A 23,309-nucleotide genomic window follows, 5' to 3' on the forward strand; every position below is an offset into this window, starting at 1 on the left:
TTTTGCGGATAGTTTCGAATTTATCTCAAAAATTAGGGTCTAGCGGAAAACCGAACTATACCACGCGATAGAGCAGATTTTTATCTTGAAAAACCCCCGTTTGAAGTTTGCGACATCGACGTTTTTTTCGAACCAGAAAGCAAAATATCTTCGCACGACATGAGTTTCCGCCAGTGGGAAAATGTCATAAAAAACTTTTCGTATTCGCACGTGTTGACGATGTCGTGATTAATGGCCGGTCGTCGTTCACTGGTCTATTGCTGGTCCGGGTTATAGGACGTTTTGGAATGCAGTTGTCCAGCTACGGTGGGCATAAAGCAGTTAAAAAGATTTCGGAACCGGCCCGCAATTTTGACATATAAATCAAGACCTTTGCTTCTTGACATCATAAATGAAACAGATGTGTTTCCCTCGCGGAACAGTTGTGTAGGCCGCCGAACCACGTTCAGCGAAGCCTTTTGGAAACTCGGGGTTTATGATATGTACCAGGATTTACAGTTACAGCAGAAAACTCAGAACGGAACATACTTTTCCCAACAATATTCATTGGACGAGCTATAAACAGCTTTCTTAAAAACAGCTTCGCTGTCCATCGCTCTATAATGGCTCGACCATTTGCAGAGGAAATGGATAGAGGACGAGGAATAGAAACTACGCCGCATATACAGCCAACAAGCATATGAAAGAAAAACATAAAAATATATCCGCACTTCTTCAAAGTTCTGGACTATAATTTGGAGAGCTGTATTTTCATGTAATATGTAATTCAGTGATGACGTAGTTGAATTACTATTGTATAATTGAAATATAATGTAATTAATAGTGTAATTGAATTAGCACAACTCTGAGTGGGTTAAGATATTAAACCATTACCGCCTACTACTACACGATTGTAGGGGGTGGCAAGGCGCCATCTCGTATGGGTCTGACTTTGCGACATTGTATTGCTGCGAGCGTGAGAAGAAGGTTCCCAGGCAGGACCACAGTGACGTGTCTCTAGGTACGATGCGCGCCCGATTGGATTAGAGTGGAGGAGGCAGGCCTCGTTTCACAGGCATGTTCGGCTGTTGTCGAAATATTGGCTACGGCGGCCACACATACTATCTAGCGTACAGCGTCGAAGTCAAAACATTGGGACCACGGGCGCGGCTGTGGTGGGGGATAGGCAGACCTACATATGATAGGCTCGATTTGTTTATGTGCCGTTCCCGGGGCTGTTCTCAATGAAGAGGTTTATGACAGATCATTACTATTGAGCTGGAAGTCGGCACTTTGTCGGACAACACGAGTTGTACTTTACTTAACTCAGTTGTAAAGTAATTTAAAAATTTCTTTACAGTAAAGAATTATGAATTGGACGCGCCAAATGTTTTATTGCACGTGCCGATAGCCGCTACGCTATCGTACGTCGCACAGTGGTGCAAAATCCCCAAGACGTGGCAATAATTCGTTTACTATGGTAACGTCATTTTCAAAAATCTATATGTACTGAAATACATTAAAATATTAATACATTACAGTATTAATACATCGATCATATGTAGATTATAAGAGATAGAGCCTAAGCACACACGCTGACATTGGAAACAACTGCGACATCCATTTGAAGAAAAAATTTTTTCTACTTTCTTTGTTGTTATAATGTATATGCATTCCTTGATTTTCTAAACATTTATAGTGTAGATATTATTCAGTGCGGTGAGTGCATTACTCTAAATTATAAAAAATACAAAACTAATTATTAACTTTTTTCGTTTAGAACTGGACGTTAATATGAACGTTATAATCCGAAAAAGTCATGAACGTATCTCAAAGAGAATTCTTTGAAATCTTGAAAATTGATGGTTCTACGCGGAGGTGGAATATGAGGTGTCACAACTTTTTCATTAAATTATAACGGCCAAACTAACAAAACAATGACAATTTTAGTTTTGGGTGCCCATAGTGAAACCATAAGAGTGTTTAATAAAAATTATTTCAGTTGAAAAAATATTTATTTTCATAGTTTATTTTGCAATTGTTTTTTAAACAGGCGCATTGCTATTATACCGCCCGGAAATTGGAAAAATAAAAATAATGATAATATAGCCCCAAGTGTCCTCTGTGCTGACCCATTTTTAAAAATACTGATACTTGAAAATTGGCGACATGAAAATTATTTAAAGTGAACGCTGCACCGTCCGACGTAGGGCGAAAAACGAAATGATTTGATTCTCCACCGGCGTCGGGACCCCATGGGGTTTGTCCATTGTTACCCTTCTCGAAGGTCTCGAAAAGGTTCGGCTCCCCGCTGAACTTGACCATTTTGCCCGATGTCGGCTCCACTGTGAGCACTTTTCGGTCGAAATCGGTCGAAAAGACACCAACACATGCTTCCCGAACGCTCGTCTGTGTGGGCAAAAGTCGGTCGTCGGGCGAAAACGGGTCCACTGTGCGCGTACCCTAACGAGCGCAGCCACTAGGAGCCCTAAGAGGCACCACGAGTTTGCGCTGATGCGATTTTTGTTTAAGCTAAACAACTTGTGATGGGAATTGCTAGTATGCAACGAACCGAGGATTCCGTGCAATAATCGAGTTTACAACGAGCGGGGTTTTACTGTAAAATGATTTAATCTCTCGATACAGTTTTCTACCGGTTTCTATCTTGAATAAGGTTATGTAATGTTCGTACGAAAGGATTAAGTATTTTTATGTACTACAAATAATACACTCCTCAAAAGAATTAAGGGATCACTTGTGCGAACCCGAAAAATTGGTCCCACTTTACGTGTGATCATAACTCCGTCAAAAATTGCCGTATCGATATCGTTAAACAATGGCGTGAAAGCGTGAAACCTCTAGTTTCAGATGCTTTGTTTCAAATTGTTGCTATGTTGCTTTTTTACAAAGTTATAGCGAGATGAAGACAACATTGACGGTTAACAAAAATTTTGTGCAACTTTGGAACATCACATGGGGAGCAACAAATTTTTTTGACAAACCGTCCGCCTGAAAATCAGAATTGTCGCAGCGAGTTCATGGGGTACTCAATCGAATTGGCAGAATCTCTGCTCCAATTTGACGTTCGGATCATGGTATTACGATCATTTCTCGCCGAGATATAGCGAGTTAAAGGAAAAATGGAAATTGTGCATTTTTTAAGCATACTTTCAGAAACGCCTGGTATACCGAAATGTTAATGAAATTGAAAAAACAAAAGGAGTGTCTTGAAGAGACAGAAACGCTCTTTCTCTTGCTTTTTTGCACAAGATTCTACGAGAATTTTTTCGTTTTCTGGAGCCAGTTAAAATTAAAAAGCCCATATGTACTTCAATGTTAACTAACTCGAATAAAAAAAATCGCACAATAATCAACAGCCACACATTTTACACAGGAAAGATAGCCCTTCCAAATGATATTAACGCAATTTATCAAAAAAATTTGTTGCTCCCCGTGTGATGTTCCAAAGTTGCACAAAATTTTTGTTAACCGTCAGTGTTGTCTTCATCTCGCTATAACTTTGTAAAAAACCAACATAGCAACAATTTGAAGCAGAACATCTGAAACTAGAGGTTTCAGGCTTCCAAACCGTTGTTTAACGATGTTGATACGGCAATTTTTGACGGAGTTATGATCACACGTAAAGTGGGACCAATTTTTCGAGTTCGCACAAGTGATCCCTTAATTCTTTTGAGGAGTACTTTTAATGTTTTTGCAGTTTAGTGCAGGCCTGGCCAACACGCGGCCGGCAACGTTAAATTGTGCGGCCTGCCGTGCGATTTTATATTTCTATTGAAACTTTTGTTTCTCGTTGTATGTACAGTGGCCAAAATTTCTATAAAGTCACTGTGTTTTGTGCCCGTGCGAAATCAATACGGGCCGGTTTATGTACTTCTTTAAGGCCTGGTTTACGTTGTATTTTTGTCCAGAAGAATTTAAAAGTTGTTGCACACGTCTTGTTTTTCCTGGGAGCTCCAATTCAGCTCGAAATTGTGCTGCATTTTTCCTTTCCTTAGCTGCAGACCTCATTAATATTGAATGTTGTCTCTTTGACTATTTTTTATTACTACCTTTAAGATGATTTTTTCCGTAATTTTCACGTAAATTGATATAATTATTAATCACAGTATATGACCGATTAGTTTTCTTAGCAATTGCGCGATTAGAGCAGCCCATATCTTTATAAGCATCGATTGATGCTTTTTCTTCACTTGTTAGTACTTTTCCTCTCGGCATTCTCATACACGTGAATCAAATTATAACAAACGGGATTTCTGTGAGTTCTGAAACTAATACTTTTAGAATATTCGCAGTTTTTCGTAGTTCTCTGCTCAGAGAATACAGAGAAACACCAAGTTACTTTATAGAAACTTTGCAATTGTGTTCTGCACCACACAGAAAAAAATCAAAACAAACGTAAATAGTAAACATAGCGGTCTAGAGTACGCAGTCCTTCTATCCGAGTGTCTACAAGGCACAAGACCAGATACGATAAACCAACACAACAACAAATGGTGATATTTTTAAAATATCTATGAAAAAGAAGATGACTTTATAGAAATGTCGGCCACTGTATACAAAAATATTAAGTAAATGAAAATTTGCATGTGTCATTGTTATAATGCGACGTATAACAATAAAATTTTATTCATTTTGTACTTGTATTACATTTTTTAACAGCATGTTTACCTAAAGTGCGGCCCGCTGTAACTTACGCGTCATCTAAGTGGCCCGTGAAACCATTTCGGTTGGCCAGGCCTGGTTTAGTGTTTAATCTATCAATTTTTGTCATTAATCCATAATATCCGCAATCTAGGTATGATATGAGAATTAAAATTGGAACTGCAACCAATAATATTTTCGGTTTTTCACAGCACCCACGTGGAATAAAAGTTCCTCATAACTCTTTTAATCGGAACAGTGAAGTTATACAGTTATTTTCGGAACCGTTTCAAGCTCTGGCGAACAGTTCTTATGCACATTCGCTGCAACTTTCTCGCGAACATAGCGCGTTCACGTTCGCCGTGATAAAAGTGAACGGGATCGATTTGCATAAACAGCGTCCGAATATAAACCGTTTACAATTGATTCGTGGTTTACGAGCTCACCTCGAAATCCGTGAAGGCTTTGTACGTGAGTATGAGGCAGCCGCCGAAAAAGAGGCAGGTGGCCATGTTCCGGGTGTCAGCCAACGAAGCGACCAAAGGAACCGAGCCCATTTGCCAGTCGTGGGACAGCGTTGCTGGGCAGAGCAGCAGCCAGCAATTCAGCGCGGCCAGATAACAGAATGTCAATAACCTGAAAGCAAAGGACACGAGTCGTTCGTTAATCCCATCGATACACGGCTCCCAAAAAATTCATGTAAAAAATTCCTTTTATCGGGGGAGTCCACGAAATTCTCGTCGAATAATCGAATTTCTCTGCGGCACTTGTGACTGCGACCCGTGCTCGTGGCACGCGCCGCTTATTACTATCCGAAAGCGTCAATCACGTGTCATTGAAGTGGTCGATCAGCCGTGTCAGCTGCAGACATATTGCGTGCGTTAAATAGCGGATTTTGTTACCTTTCTCGAACGATCGCGTGTGAAAGAAGAACATTCATTGTTCCACAGTTAATTGTTACAAAGCGTTTTTCGCTCGCTATTTGACGCTAACCGTACCGGGCAGAAAATGTATCGGATGTATATATTGTTTTATATAAATTTTACAAGACTGAATTTATTTAGATTTTTCACGATTTTTATAATACGTCTCCGAATAAAGAAATTTATTGAATATTTCTAACGGAAGCATCTTTATAATTTAAATAATTGAAAAATAAACAATGTGAAAGCGGTCACTTGACCGGTCGCGGTAGGCGGGTAGTGTTAATTGATCTTGACACTTCAAATGCGGATCTATTTTGTATAATTTTATTTGATTTGCCACTTGGGGAAATTATTTTCCAACATTAGGACAAAACTGCAAAATGTAAACAGAATAGACGACACGATTTTTTATAAAGCTTGTTATTATTTTTCGAGCTGGTTTTTATAAGTATCGCAACGATCGAGTCAAGAAAGCATTAGTTAAACACGCGCTCCAACTGTACTCTATCATTGTTATCGTGCTTCGCGGTCGCGATACGTACAATACACCTCGCAATGCGAATTTTTGAACAGAACTAAGAATTTTTGACGTACGCGTTCGTCATATTGAATCCACTATTTTGTTTTTTCGGATTTCGAGTTTAGGTTTATAATCAGTAGACTGCGGATCTTTATGCAAAATAAAGAATGTTCGTATTGATGGGAACCAAATAAAAATTGTATTCTTCTTTTAATTATCCTATTATGTAAGCTGAAAGCAGTAAATTGGTGTCCTTAAATATTTTTAACATGTCCACTGCTATAAATTGTACGTATCCTTTTTGTCATAAATGCATAAAATCCGCAGTCTCGTAATCATCCTGAAAACCATAGGGGAAACTAATTTCTGGCGAAGTTGAGGTACATTTAGGGGTTTTTTCCAGCTTTTGGGGATTTGGGACCACTGTGCGCCCGGACCCTTGCAATCCTCGTGTACGTATATGTATCTAGTGGTGTGTGAGTGTGCCACCACGACTCTCGCTCGAGCCGTTTCGCCACCCTTAATCTGGCGACTCTGATTGTGAGTGGGCCGGGAGTAAATAGGGAGAATGTGCCAGAGGCTCGAATGTAGCGGCAAACTTCAAAATGGTCGGCCGAGTAGCGATTGTACAAATATGACATGCTGTCCCGTTCTGCTACATTGTATGTACCTATTATACGCGGCTTGACTTTGTTCACGAGTCGGCCGAGAGAGAACACGGAGAATGAGCGAGATGCGAGAGGTAGCGGCAGACCATAAAGTAGTCGGCCGAGCAACGATATCTTTCGTTAAGAAAGAATAGAATATGACATACCTAACCCTCTCATTCTGGTACTAAACGGTGTCGAGCGGACAACTTCAAAAGAAGAAGAGGGGCTAAAAATTTTCTTGTTGTCAACGTCAGTGGCGCACCCAGGATGCAATCTTGGGGGTGGGGGCGAGTTGAATCCAGCCCTAGGTTTTGCGTGATGACCTTTTTTTTAGCCAACATATCTGTCAAGGGCTATTCCGCGATTTGGAAGCTAAATATTTTTTTCTTGGGAGGGGACTTGGCCCCCTCCCCCCTGGGTGCGCCACTGGTCAACAACATTTTATTTCCAAAGAAAACTGTATTCGTCTGTATAGCAACAGGATTACCTCCATTGGTCTGCAAAGCATCTATGTGGAGGCGGTATACTCCTCACAGAAAGCTGAGCCGATGTCAAGAAAGGCTGAAAGTGTTCTCAACGCGCGGGCAGATTGAATAACCGCAGCCCGTGATGCCACTCGAGAAATTATCATCAATACCGGGCGGTTCCGGCGATTCTGCTGGCTCTTTTGTGCACGCACAGATCGAAGTCACTTGTCAGCGGCTCCCTTTCATCTGCCTTTGTCGGGCTTGTCTCCGACAGTTTTCCTTCGGCCGCGTCGGTGCTTCTTTCGCCTCGCTTTCGCCCAGTGCTCGCGCGGGGAAAATGCCCCCGCACTGTTTCCCCAGGTGCCTTGTAGTAAATTGGACGATGATACTCCGCGGTTGAACCGAGTACCCACCACCGGCATTGTTCGAATCAGCTCGGCTCGGCTCGGCGTCAGTGAAGAGGTCGAACGACGCCGTTGGAGAGCCCGCCCTCGAATGCTGACGCCGGGCTTCCATTTACCCCCCTATCAGCGTCTACCGATATAATCGGCCGCCGATATAATACCCAGGCATCTCGCAGCAACCACCTCAGCCATCTTCGAGGAGAATGGCCTCGGAGAACCGTCGCGCCCAGTGGCCGCTTACTCGGCAAGTCTATTGTTTGCCGAACAAACCGGCACACACGACACCACGCCACACCGCGCCGCGTGTAATGCGCCGTTAAATATTAGACCCGCCACGACACGGTGCTGCGCCGTGAGCGTTAACACCGGATCACGCATGATCTTCTCTAATTGTTCTCGGTGGCGACTGCGGTACCGCCAGAACTGTTCCCGCTCAATGGTTCGGTTGGCCAGAACATCGGAAACTGACGGTTGTATTTTGAGATAGATCGCCGGGCTGCCTGCTTCACTACGCTCCAAGCTGTTTGGCGAAGCACGACGCGCGTTGATTTGAATAGCAAATATGTGCACTGTATCTTGACACTGAAGCTGCCCGCCACTAACTAAGACTGACTAGTTTGTACTTCCTCGCACAGTCGCCGGAAAAACCGCCTGCATACAACCTTTGAAAGGAAGCAACTTTTTGACATGAGCTCGAATGACTTGAACTCTTTTCATGAGGTAATTGGACCATAGATCAACCATAGACCAGGCGACTACGATGGCCAACTGATCTATTTTCAGTATCACCGCTACACGCCGCGACAATACTACAGGGTGTTCAAGCTAATACCAGAGTTAGAAAAAAATGATTGAAAAAGGAGGTATACTGTTTTTCGCAAGCATTTAAAATTTTTAAATGGAATTGTATGTATTTTTTTATATTCCTTCTCCATTCGCTTAAGCCTCTTAGATATTGTATTATCTGCATCTTCCATATCTAATAATATTAAGAAGGCCACAAATAATATTCCGCAAAGAAAAGAAAATACGTGCGTGACTTTTGGCATAAAATAAAAGAATGTGATGGATTTGAACCGTAGACATATAGAGATAGACTGCGCCGTCTTATGGGCGAGTTGAAGCCCACAATGGCGGCGCGCGGTACAAAGAGTGAGAGAGAGAGCATTAGCCGGGGTCCATAGCGCTCTCTTTCTATATGATGTGTCGACACATCAATTAGAAAGAGAGCGCTATGGACCCCGGCTAATGCTCTCTCTCTCTCGCATGCCGCCATTGTGGACTTCAGCGCTTCGTTCAGGCCGCGCAGTCTATCTCTATATGTCTATGATTTGAACATAGCTCCACGGACCTTTCCTTTCTTTTTTTCCATCTGTCAATACTGTGGCGATACTGGCATAAAGTACAGGTACTACGAGTTGATCAAAGGAGGAGGCGCGTAATACAATGACCTTCAAGGTCACAAAGGTCATCTGATGATATATCTAATACATCTTCGTTCTTGAAAGAACTGAAGCTTTTTGGGCCACGTTTTAATAAGTTACCCCATTTTAAAGAATGTGTGGAGACATTTTTGACCGATGGTAAATGTGTCAACAAAATACTATTGCGTTCAATGATGAGCAAACTGCAAAAGTTTGTGCAGTTATAATATGCAGCCAATATACAAGGTATATATGTATGTTTATTGTTGCGGAGGCTTCGACCCCGTCTTGCCGGAGAACACATTGCAATTATAAACACAGAACAATAACACTTCTTTTTATTCTCTATCAAACGGACAATGTCTAATAACGGTGCAATGGATAGCGCATGCTCTCGCTTCAACGACTCGAGAGTATCTCGAGTATCGTCTTTCTTTTTGCCAACAACATCCTCGTTGTCCGGATATGTACTACAATATCGATCCGACAGACGACTTCTCTCGATCTCTGCGATATCTTCAGAATATCACAGGGAGAGGCAACTTCATCTCAAGCCGTCGTAACAATATGTACAATACATAAGAATACAAGAAAAAATTCACACAAATCACCAATCAGAGCGCGGCTACAACGGACGGATTCCGCTGAACGTGGCGCTGACATTGGCCGAGCCGGGATCTGTCCACTGTAGCCGTGCTCTGATTGGTCCGAGGTTTTCGCTAATAACTCCTTAGCAAAACCACAAAGGAAACAGTTATAGTAAAGTCGCGATATTTTGGGTGCGTTCCGTTTCACGCTTCAAGCGCATACACTGTATAGTGTATGCATAGAGACTCTTATACTACGCTATACAGTGTATACGCATTATGCGTGAAACGGAACGCACCCTTTGCCAACTGCTGTGTTTTGCACGGAGAAATATCGTCTCGGGACACTATTTTTTCTGACTGCGTCTAACGTGCCGATCGCGCCGAGAGTAAAAACGAAGCCGAACGTAGAAAAGAACAGCATGTAAATACGGGTCGCGCGGCCGAAGCGTATCGGCATGAACCACTTACAAAACCAATTCGCACAAATACCGGTGTGATACAATTACAAAACTTCTTTATTTTTCATTACTTTTTTATGGGACTTTCACCAACTTATTTGTGGCATTTTTCTGATTACAATGACACCAAACACGATACAATTTCAACTGTATTTAGTGGTTTAATCGACGATGAAAGTTTCGAACGCAACGGAGAACAACGTATGGGAAATTCTTTGAATTGTGCCGGCGACGGCGACTGTCCGCGTCTCTTTCTTTCCCATACGCTGTCTTTCCTTGCGCCCGAAACTTTCATTGTCGATTAAACCATTAAATACAGTTGAAATTATATCGTATTTGGTGTCATTTTGATAGGAAAAATGCCAGAAATAAGTTGGTGACATTCCCATTAAAAAATGATGAAAATCAAAGAAGTTTTGTAATTGGATTAGTAGTAGTAGTAGTAGTAGTAGTAGTAGTAGTAGTAGTTTTGTAATTGGATTTTTTCAAAATATAAATCACTCTGGCCCCTCATCGAAGAAAACGTAAAAAAAGAATTTGTTTAAATTTTTCGGCATTATAAAGTTGATTTTCGAGGTTGAAAAAATTATTTTTTAATAGCCCAATCCTTTTCAAATAAAACAAAAAAATGTAGCTCAATCGGACAAACAGTTCCTGAGATAAAAACTCGTAAGTAAGGCCTGTATTCGTCAAAATGGGCAAAAATTGAAAACTTTGAAGGCCTGCCATTTCTAAAAAAATTTGAAACCGGCAGAATGATGACTTAAACCTCCCCTAATTTCACATGGACTACAACATATTTCATTTAGAACAAAATCGACGATGGTGCCTGCAAAAAGTGATAGATTTGGCATGGAATGACCCTCCTGTCAAGGAATAACATTTTCGGGACACACTATATAAAGTCTAAAAAGTATATCTTTTTACACTTTCTAGTGAGAGTCGTTCAGAAAATTAGTTCTCACATCCGTTTCATCAAAATGTGTAACTTGAATATGTTCTCTTGTCACTACAATATTCGGTAACAAATGTGTTTCCATTATTTTTTGGATTTAACAACAGCACCTGGTAAGCCAAATAATTCGTGTATTATATCCGGTGTCACAACAGAGACTTTGTTTCAACCGAATTTAGGTGGCCTTAATGATCCACGTCAGCGAAGCACACTACAAAAATGCTGAATACGTGACAAATACATAAATATAGCTAGCGCAAAGTGGCATTGTTTCTTTTCTAGCCGCATAGCTCTTCGCGCACATAAAGAGCAACGCGCCACATTTCTCGCTTTGCTCAAGTATTTACATGCGTGCGTGTGTTCACTGCTTGAACAATAGAACGTCACCGAATTTGTTTCAAAAGAGCCGTAGTTGGGGTTATTAAGAGTGCTTCGCGTTGTTTTTCGACGAGAGCGACATATTTGTGGCACAGAGGCGTGCGAAACTCTCGACGCATTATTATAACAAATACTGTACTCAAAGACCTTATGGCTTTCTCCAGTATTTCCGCACAAAAGTGTACAGTTACCGTGTCTTTTAATGCCGTCCCACAATTTCAGATTATCCCACATTAATGTTTTGAAAAGTATTTCTATTTATTTCTAAACTGTTCTGGTGCGCAAATTCTGTATTAAAAATTTTAGGAGAAACAAAGTAAAACATAATACAGTAGATGTTCCGTCGCACAGGAATAGAATTCGTAGGTTTCCTTCGGACAGGATTTATGGGGCTAGTCTACCCTCGATTTGTAACTAGAAAGGAACTAGAATCTTACTAGATTTTGGGTCGAAAATATGGGTTTGCCTCCAGACGTTGATTGACCTTATTAGAACAAATTGTGGGCTGTGTGAGGGCTCATTCGTAAGAGGAAGGTTAGACGCAGCGCGCTTTTCTCACGAGGTTAACGAGATTATGTTTATATCTAATAATATGATGCCCTAAAGTCGAGAAAAAATCTAGGAAAAAATCCCGCAGATTTCAATGCATTTTCTGTCTCTAATAGACTTTTTTGGCTTATGAGATGAGAAAGGCGCGCTGCGTTGAACCTTCCTCTTTCGAATGAGCCCTCACACAGCCCACAATTTGTTCTAATAGGGTCAATCAACGTCTGGGCGCAGATCCATGTTTCGACCCATTTTTCTAGTAAGATTCTAGTAAATAGCAAATATCTAGCAAATAACTAGAATCTTACTAGAAAAATGGGTCGAAACATGGATCTGCGCCCAGACGTTGATTGACCCTATTAGAACAAATTGTGGGCTGTGTGAGGGCTCATTCGAAAGAGGAAGGTTCAACGCAGCGCGCTTTTCTCATCTCATAAGTCAAAAAAGTCTTTTAGAGACAGAAAATGCATTGAAATCTGCGGATTTTTTTCCTAGATTTTGTCTCTACTTTGGGCCCTCATATTATTAATTATTAACATAATCTCGTTAACCTCGTGAGAAAAGCGCGCTGCGTCTAACCTTCCTCTTTCGAATGAGCCCTCACACAGCCCACAATTTGTTCTAATAAGGTCAATCAACGTCTGGAGGCAAACCCATATTTTCGACCCAAAATCTAGTAATATTCTAGTTCCTTTCTAGTTACAAATCGAGGGTAGACTACCCCCTTAAGATGCGAACGTGCCTAAATATCCTCCTCAAGGATTAAACAAACTAGGGTCATTCGGCGACCAGTCAAGGCATCTGTTTAACGTTCAGTTTTTATACACCCTCGAAATTACAACGTGTCATAAATTTAGTCCCTCCGAAGGACCGTCCGCGACCGTTACGCAGGGTGTCGAATTACCTGGAACCGTCGCGTCGTCGACCGAGTAAGATCTCGCCCCACTCCTCCTTCCCAGGGCCTCATTCACAGAGCTACGGGAAGGAGGTCCTAGAAGTCAAAGTGTGTACTGATTGGAAAATGCAACTTTCTGCAGGAACCAATCAGTGCATCTTATTTCATATTCGAGAATCCAACGAGCATCGCGCCAGGACTGGAAGACGAAGTCGCACAGTTGAGTTTTACGCTCTAACGCCGTGACATTCTCCAGTCCTCGGGTAGACAAGTACAACGCACGAGCCGTTGTCTTGTCAATCGTTCATTACATGTGCAAGTTAGCATCACGGTAGTTCGTCGTCCAGTGATCAGGACACCCGACAAACCGGGATCGCGTCGGTCGAAATCCCTCGCGAACCGGATCAAATCAATCGAGATCCCTCGCGTGCGTTCAATCACAAACGCGAATCCTCATACCATCATCTGCGCGCGTATAAGGCAGGACCTGCTAGATCAGCCTTACTGACGAGTCCACTAGCAGGTCCGGGACGAAACGCTTCCATTAACGTATTCATGCGAATCAATAATTGTCTTTTGCGATCATTCTATAATTTGAACTAGCTGCTCAAGATTAATTTGGCGGGCAGTGATCCTAAACATACGCGAACCCACAGTTCCGCGGCTAAACAGTAGACTTCCGCATAACACGATCGAAAAATTGTTTACGGAGACTATATGTAGTTCGATGTTATAATAGCGTTAGGTTAAACAATAACTTGGGGCGTATGCGTCTCACGCTGAAATTTCCGTTCAGGCCGATTGGAATTCTCATTGAAACCCATGCGGCCTAAACGGAAAGTCTTCAAAAATCGATCTGGCACGGAACATGTTAAAAACAATGCACTGACTCTCAGGAGATGTATTGGAATAGTGTATTAGTATGTATTGGAATATGTATTTTGAAACACGACTGTAGTTATTGAACGTTTCAACGACAGAATTATTGTCGTTCCAGGGACTGATTTTCTTCGTTTCGAAATCGTGTTTGGATATTCCATTAATTTTCCAAAGGCACTTCGCAGAGACGGCGCGGCGGATTGATATCGCTGGGCAAAGAGTAGTCCTGCTTCCCGTGCGTCGTTTAAACAAACACAATTCTTCGTTGTAGATCGATTTGTCCCCAGTGCGTCATCGTCTGTGGTTGAAAGTTACCACATCGTGCCGGTCGACTGCTTTTACAACGAGTTTCTCGACAGGAACGACAGTACGCAGCGGTGCCATTATGTGCATAGCAGCAACGACGCTTCAGACGTAGGATATGGGACACGGTACATGGGATACGTGGCATCACGAACTGCATTGCGGTATACTCGACTTCCCACTGAGTAAAGATGACCTTCCTACCCCGCTTTCGTCACGGTAAACTGATCGGAGCTGGGCCCGGAACAATGTGTCTTCCGTTTGCCCTTTTGGGGCACGCTTCCGGAGGCACAAAATTCCTTGATTCCGAGCATTATACATTCTGTCAAAAAAGTACCGAGAATTTGTCAATGAAACACAAAATATGTATTATTCATCCAAATTTATTGTATCGCCTTCAAAGTAGGCCCCTTTCGAAATACTACACTTATGCCAACAAATAACCCAATCATCAAAACATTTTTTAAACGCATTTTTTGGAATCAACTTCAATGCTCGCCCCGAATTCTCTTTTATGTCATGTATCGACTGAAAACGGGTGCCTCGAAGTGGTAATTTGAGTTTTGGAAAAAGAAAAAAGTCGGCCGGAGCCATATCAGGGGAATACGGTGGCTGCTCGATAAGATTTGTTGAGTTTTTAGCCAGAAATTCGTTCACAATGATAGCCTTGTGAGATGGTGCGTTTTCGACCAGAGCGAGGCAAATCTTCCACCACATCTCGACCGCTTTTAAATGCACTGTACCACTCATATGTACGTGTTTTTGATAAAGTCGATTCACCGTAAGCCTTATGTAACATTTTCAGCGCTTCGGCACACGAAATTCGATTTGCAATGCAAAATTTAAGACAGATTCTTTGTTCGATAGTTTTATCCATTGTAAAAATCGCAAAACACACTTGAGATGAACTGACAAAATGGCGCACTGTAAACAAACTAAATGACAAGTGACTCTCAAACTCCACGTGAGTATATGTAGAGGACAGTTTTGCCAACTTAGCGACAAAAAGAATTTCAACAATCCCTTTACGCGGGCATTTTAAATGATCGATTCCTGGTACTTTCTTAACAGAATGTACAAATTGGCTAATCTTTCGAGTCTACATACATATATCCGTTCTTAGATTGAACGAAACGAATATATGTATTGATATGTACAACGGGGACATTACCCAAGTATAACACGCCTATTTTAATGAAATTTATACAGGATATAGTTTATTACTTAATAGTAAGCGATAGTCGAGAATTGTAGAAACGCACAACGCAAAAAGTTGTACAATAAATTACAAAACAAGTCTAAACTGCGCTCCTATGTGGTCGGAAATTGTTATATATTTAATAGTTATTGTTAAATGACTGTTACGTATGCGGACGTCTCCGTTTATGACTTTTGACCCTTCCGGAGCTTTGAGCCGGAACAGAGAGGCTATTTAAGAACATAGCGCTTACTCAAGATTGATTAGAACTAGGGCTCTTTCGACGAAGCAGCTAGTTACGTAAGTTCCAAGAATTCAGTTCTAATCAAAAGTAGCACGTGACCCCTACAATCGTTCAGTCCGATTTTTATGCTATATATAAGGGGCATAGATCCTCCTATTAATCGGGTTGATTCAAGTAAACATTCAAGTAAACGCAGTACGAATCGTTTCGCGACGCGAGTTAGTTCGAGCAAGATCGTGTAACCAAAGTCCTTATATGAAGCAGTTTTACCATATAGTACCTACATATGTATACCGTCAGTGAAACAGACACCGGCTAGTAGAGCTGTGACTTATGAGACACCCGGGCACTCGTGTAAGCCATGAGATACTTAGGTAAACGAAAATGACCCGAGTACCCGGGTCTCTCAGAGATAGTCGGCTACCCGGGTATCTCATGAAATAGCCGGCTCCACGTGTTCTCGGTTATCTCATGAGATAACTGTTCTGTTCTGATTCGAAATAATATGAATATTACTCGAGTCTTCCTTGGTCCACCAAGTAAGCAAGTATTGGATAAATGGACAATACCCCAATATATTTTACTCGATTATTCTAGTCGCGTTAGCTGGTATTCTACGACGATACACCTTTGCCGCTCGAGGTGTATCTAGTTGATTCTATGAGTTACGTACGAGGCAATGGAACAACCGAACCCTTTTCACGCGTGGCGACCCGGTGGTGAAACGGACCTTAAGACCCCGTTCAGACACGGCGGAATCCGCGCGTTTTCTGTCTACGTGTACAAACCAATCAATCCACGGTCATACATAGCCTGCCTAACCCCCTCTGCTCGTAATAACAAAAACACGTAGTATCCCCTATTTTGGTCCATAAATTACGTATACAAATTTACATAAATATCGATAAACAATTACTAAGAAATATTGTAAAAAAGATGAATCTTTTAAAAATATTGTTTAAACAAATAATTGTTTCTGAAATACTTTTATATGACTACATTCTTTGTTTCGAAAACACATCAATTTTTAAAAAATCATTGTCCTACACCCTGTAATTCCCAAGTGATTAGCAAAAATTGGGTTTGCACCCACAAATTCGAATGCTATTTTCACCCCCTTAACATGAATGTCAGCAGCTAAAAAAAATACGTGTCAAATATTTCTCAACAAACTATATCCTGTGTAAACATAATTAAAATCGGCGTGTTATACTTGAGTAATGTCCTTTGTTAATGATATATTAATAATTAATGATTAAGGCAAATTAAAAGAGAAGCTTATATTAAGAGGGTGTTCTGTTTTTCGAGGTCGAGCTTTTTAGCAAGTGTTAGGATTTCGTTCAAAAGACCTATTGAACTTTTGGCATTAGGATTTTGCACACTTATTTATGGGTATTTGAAGTACATAAGTTATTTGTTTTAATAAAAATAATTACAATGTCAAGTTATATATTTTCTATAGAGTATTATATGTTTCGTAAAACATGGTTAACTGTTGCCATAAAAAGTTAAGGAAGTATATTAACCCTTAAGTGGTACAGTGTTTACTCAAATTATACGAAGTATCATGGTAGTTCCAATCTAAAGTTCTATATACATTTTCTCAAAAATACCTTTAAGTATACTATAATTTACATATAAGTATATAATAACTAAAGACTAAATAATCCAACTGTCCCATCGAAATAAAAAAAAAACTTGATATTTACAAGTATCGAAATACTATTTGTACAGATGTTCTTTTAGTAACATTTTTAAAAAATTGGGGTGCACGGAAACTTTCTTTTATTATCAAGATAAATTATATTAGCTACGTACAAAATTTAATACATTGCAGCCTATTGAATTTCGATATTTGAAATTTTATTTCGTTAAAGTTTTTTTTATATGCAACTATATTTTAATCAATGATCTGAGGAGCGGTTAATTAACAAATACCTTCGACAAGAATTATCTTCTTTCCTGAACTAGCTAGTAAAAATCAATTAAAGTTTTAGATTTCTTATTTAATCGGTGCTATCTCCTATTTTATTACCATTGCTAATCACATAAATACTGTTAGTTTTGTACAATTAGTTATCAATTTTTACTTCTACATCAATTGCTCTGTGTTTTATAAATTGTTTTGTAAAACTCATTACATCGGCATACATACGTAATGATTCGTTTTGCCACTAACATTATTACATTAAAATCGAGTGGTCAATACTACATTTTTTTAAAATATTTTGGTGGAGAGTAACATTACATTTGTAATATTTCATAATTTTAGCACACAAGTGGTAGGACAAATTTGCTTGCATTTTAAATATTCTTCGCCAAAACAACGTTTCTTTTTCTTAAGAAAGATTCTAGTATACCTCATTGCTCCATACCATTAAAAGCTTCCAGAATGTCTCTCGCGTATTTCTGAACGGGATCGTAACAAGGTGTCCTTAAAACAAAACTAATGACACAAACAGCATTTCGTTTAAATAAAAGAACAGTAAAGGACACCGGTAAACATATACAAGTAAGGGAAACGTATTCACATTTTCTGAAATACATACATAAATAAACGATTGTACAACTCGAACGAAGACCATTGCAGCTCTAGTTAAGCAAATACATACTATGTTTCTCGCAATATTTCACCGCGGCATGCCGACGCGTCTCAAAGGTAACAGAGAAACCCATGTCGCCATCATAAATAACGTGTACCGACCGAGACTGTTTTCTTTTTCCTTTGGTTCAGCGCCGGCTTTCTGCGTATTATTTTACAAATGCCGAGTATTACGGAAGAACGACGCCGCGCCGGTTTAACAATACGTCTGTTCTTCGGATATTAAATTCTCGACCTCATGTCAAACCGCAACGCCATATATCATACAGGGTGGTCTAGTAAAAAAATTACCACTTGAATATCTCTTATATTTTCCGAGTTGTTTATCCTTTCTTTCACTTAATTTTGGTAAATCTATATTTATGTTCGACGTTGCACATCTTTTGTTAGCTGGTTCTCTAAATTGGCATCAGTTAACGAAGCACGTGATGAACTCTGTAAATTTCATCTTTGAAAAAAAATGTTTCACAAACACATGTGGATCCAAAAGCAGTTGCAACTTACAACTCGTTGTGCAAAATATCTTAAGTTGGAATATCTCTCGGATGTAATATAAGCATTGTAACAATTAAATTTTTATGCGGACGCAAAAATTTGTTTCATTTCATTGTTGCACTGTAACTCAATTATATCAAAGACTAGCTGCTCGTGGCGTGCCGCAGGCAGCGCACAGTGGGCAGTTTCGATAAAATCTCGCTTGTACGCAATTTTCTGAGTTATTTTCTCTATGTAAGCGATATCAAATATAGAACTAGAGTTCATAGTCGCACTTGCGCATTATAACAATGACACTTCGTTTATTTAATATTTTTTGTATACATACAACAAGAAACAAAAGTTTCAATAGAAATGTCGCCTGGCGGGCCGCGCATTGGCCAGGCCTGATCTAAAATATGGCGGTTGTTTTTTAAACACAGTAGTGTCCCATTCTAAGTCAATTCTCGGTACTGTGTGTGAGATAGATCGGAACAGGACACTATTTTTTGTGACTCTGTCGATCGTGCCGAACGTAGAAAAGGACAGCATTTAAATACGAACCGCGCGACTGGAGGTTCAACAAAAAATAACGAATCGGTGAGACAATACTAGTGCAATACTGACACTTCTTTATTTTTTACTTATTTTTAATGAAATTTTACCAATATATATGCGACATTTTTCTGATAACAAAACCAGCTACAATTTGGCCCATATTTACTGTACATGTAAAGCATAATTGATAATTTATCATATATTTAATATATGCTGTACAGCATACGTTTACATGAACAATTTAATATATCAAAGATATGTTCTCAAAGAATTGAACTAGATTTTTGCAAATTAACATACAGTGAGAAGCAAAACTGAACCAATAACAAATTTTGTATAAATCATTATTTATCGCTAGGAATATAGAAGAATAACAAAAAATCAACGTTGTAATTATTTTTATCATAGTTAGAAGTAACTTAAGAAATTTTTTTCAATAATTAATGTCTCCTCGTTTAGCAATGACAACAAAAATAGATTGACTATTTTTTCTATTTTTTAAATAATATATTAAATATTGTCAAGTATTGGATGTGGTGCAAAACCGAGTCAATCTATTTTTGTAGTCATTGCTATACGAGGAGACATTGATTATATTATTGAAAAAAATTTCTTAAGTTACTTTTAACTATAACAAAAATAATTATAATGTTGATTTTTTGTTATTCTTCTATATTCCTAACAATAAATAATGATTTATACAAAACTTGTGGTTATTGGTTCAGTTTTGCTGCTTACTGTAGCTACAGCCCGTTGAATGTTTTTCAACGACTCATTTTAATCAGGAAACTGTGACAAATATCTTGAGAGAGGTTCTATAAGAAGAAAATTGAAAATAAAGGAGTTAGCATCGCATTGATATTTTAAACAATACAATAAGTTTTGAATCGTTGCGGACCGTCGCGGTCGCTGTTTCTCTTTCTTTTTCATCTATCCTCTTACATGTCCTAAAGTTACTCCATACCGTCAATTAAACCACTAAATACTGTTGAAATTATATTGTGTTTCATGTGATTTTAATCAGAAAAATGTCACAAATAAGTTGGTGAAAGTACCATAAAAAAGTAATGAAAAATAAAGAAGTTTTGTAATTGGATTAGTAGTGGTTCACACCGATATACCCGACCCGGTATCGGAGTTTACACTGCTCGAGCTTCTTTGCCCCTCGCGGGCCAAAGTGACAAAGAGATATATTTTTTTACAGTTAAAATATCTGCCAAGCTAATAATTTATCGACATACATAATTATTCTATTTAAAAAAGTGAAGGTGACCTCGAATCTCCGAAAATTCTCCAGTTTCAAAAATATTATTAGTGTCATAGTATAGATTTCCCTGAACTGAATAACTTCTGTTAATAAAGTTTCTGAATATCTCCAGAACTAACAGAGATATTCAAGTGCTAGTTTTTACTGGACTACCCAGAATACAATGGCGCGGAATCAAGAACCGAGCGCAGAGCTGCACGGTGCACACGGATTTTAAAAAAGTAGAAGAACTGTTTACTCTGGTTAACTTTCGTACGCGTGCGAGCAAAAACGATTTTTGGGGCAGACAGTGTACGACGCGCTGGAGGGAAATACGGTCGGATTATTTCCTTCTGGAGGGGTTAATATTTAAAGCCACCCCCGATATGGAGACTCGACGAGGCGTCGCGACGCGGCGCGGCGTTAGCGTCTTCTAAAATTTTTATGTCTACAGGGTGTTTCGTCTAAAACAGGACACCTAAATGTCTCTTCAGGTTATTGTGATGCAAAAAATATTTGTTACGTAGTGTGCATGGTGTCAATGGACTAAATATCTGGCACGAATATTTTTTTCCGAAGGTCATTTTTTTCGGAGTTATCAAGGTCATCGATGTTTTTTAATACACAACTACATTTTTATTTTTTTGCACCGTGTAACTGATCGAACAATACATTCAGATATTTATAAAAACATGACCTTGAAATGACCTTGATCTACGAAAATTGGCGTTCTTTTGCGCGGTCCATCTCTTTAGGCTATTGTGATGCAAAGATATTTGTTACGTAATGTGCATATTATCAGTGGACCAAATATCAGGCAAGAATATTTTTTTCCAAAGGTCATTTTTTTCGGAGTTATCAAGGTCGTCGATGTTTTTTGATACATAACTACATTTTTATTTTATTGCATCGGGTAACTGACCGAAAAATACATTCAGATATGTATAATAACATGACCTTGAGCTTGATCTAAAGGTAAAACTTTAATGTTCGAAGATCAAGGTCATTTCAAATTCATGTTATTATAAAAATGACCTTTGGAAAAAAATATTCTTGCCAGATATTTGGTCCATTGACACCATGCACATTACGTAACAAATATTTTTTGCATCACAATAACCTGAAGAGATATTTAGGTGTCCTGTTTTAGACGAAACACCCTGTATACACCTTCGACGGTAAAGCTGCGAGTCCGAGGTTTATATGTATTTATCAGCACACTCCTGTGCGGCGTTCGCTCCGCTGTTCTTTCTGAAGCGAAGCTAATGCACCTGACTAAATAAATAAGTTCACCGATCGATGATGCCGACTTCTCGTTCACGATATCATCTGTGTGCATTAAATGAACGCATTAGAGTTTGTGGCGCGTCCGTTTTATTCGGAATTGAAAATAAGTAAGCGGATAAAAATGCACTGCACAATTCTGTTCTATTTTATGGAAAGAACTAGGGTAAGGCGAAGAAAAGTCGTGGGAATATTGCGACCGCAGACATACATTCCGCGAAAATACGGCACTATGTATATGTATGTATCTATAAGTCCGTACGAAACTGTGTTGTGAAATAGAGTTTCCTCTTCTTGTATACATATTATTGTTGTGTACAGTGTTCCCGCGATTGCTGTGAGAACCTCGGGGGTATCGAGTCTCAGGAAACGAAATGGTACTACGTGTCTTTACGTGTGCCGAACATAGATTTCTTGCATAACTTTTCCAAGTGTAAACGACGCACAGTGGCCCGAACGGGCCATTTAGCTGGACAAAATTATTCTAGCATTATTTTAAGACTTAAAGCCGTAGTTTAGTAGTTCATTGGATTCGTCTTGACATCAGCTACAACAATATATGATAAAAAATACTTAGTGACATTTAAAAAATTAACATGATCACATTTTTTTATGAAAAATAAAAAGTTTTGTGAAATTTTTTTATTTGGATTTATAGATGACTGACAAGGGAACATATTCAGATGCGAAATTCGGATTTTGATAAAACTTTGGGAGTTTATAGTTCTTTGAAAAATATTTGACACGTATTTTTTTTATCGGCAACCATCCACTTTGAAGGGGTGAACACAGCCCTCAAAGTTGGGGGTCAAAACCATACTTTTTGAGATATCTCGGAAACCAGAGGTCGAAAAAATTTGAATTTTTTTTAAAATTGTGTGTTTTTCAATGGGCAATGTAGTCGCGCAAGAAAATTTTAACAAAAATTTTTTGTTTAAACAATATATTAAAAATTTGATTTCTTTTTGTAGTTTCTCTTATTTATTGTTAGTTAATTTTAATGTAAACTTGGGTTCGTGATCTTTGATCCAAAATAGGGGCTACATGTTTCAGGATTTTCTTTTTTTTTGCCATTTAACAATAATTATGCATAATGGAATATAGTCTTGCACCTAGCGTGTGGGGGAATTCTGGCTTGTTTTATTGAAATATAAGCATTTAGTATAAACGTATATAGTATTTTAAACAATACCACTGGATTATATGTCGTTTATTGTTTTATCAGCAGCTAAAGAAGGTGTCGCAGGTACCAGCGTGACGCGGTGCTAATTACCGCGGCGGAGTAAGGGTACCTATTTGTATGTATAGCCAATTCGTCTGCGAATTTCTGCGGTCGTTGGGCTTTCGGTCAAAATATACCTGGAGCCTCTTCAAATACACTGTGGATCCTTCAAATAATTTACTTTTACTGATTGTTTATTTTTAGATTCGTTTTTACAAACATGAAGGTCAATCTGATGAACATTATAAACATTTTGATGGAAACATATCACAGCAATAATAACAAGGAAACACCCAACAACCGGAGAAATTTGCAGGAGAATTGGCTATACATACCAGTCGGTACCCTTACTCCGCCGCGGTAATTAGCACCTGCGCCACCATCTTTAGCTGCTGATAAAACAATAAACGACATGTAATCCAGTGGTATTGTTTAAAATACTATA

At 39.3% G+C, this 23,309-nt stretch overlaps 1 protein-coding gene across 3 annotated transcripts in view; it reads right to left on the reverse strand.

Moving 5' to 3' along the window:
* The window catches only part of LOC143219220 (protein O-mannosyl-transferase TMTC1-like), a 719,300-nt gene that overhangs the window by 178,760 nt on the left and 517,231 nt on the right, over positions 1 to 23,309 (reverse strand). For all 3 annotated transcript variants that reach the window (XR_013011281.1, XM_076445179.1, XM_076445165.1), the window contains one exon: positions 5,088 to 5,277. Coding sequence is in view for 2 of the 3 variants with exons in the window: in XM_076445179.1 (XP_076301294.1) it covers positions 5,088 to 5,277 (190 nt within the window). In the remaining variant the exon portion in view is untranslated. The remainder of the gene's footprint in view (positions 1 to 5,087; positions 5,278 to 23,309) is intronic.

The sequence above is a fragment of the Lasioglossum baleicum genome, chromosome 2 (genome assembly GCF_051020765.1).
Source record: "Lasioglossum baleicum chromosome 2, iyLasBale1, whole genome shotgun sequence".
Taxonomy (NCBI): domain Eukaryota; kingdom Metazoa; phylum Arthropoda; class Insecta; order Hymenoptera; family Halictidae; genus Lasioglossum; species Lasioglossum baleicum.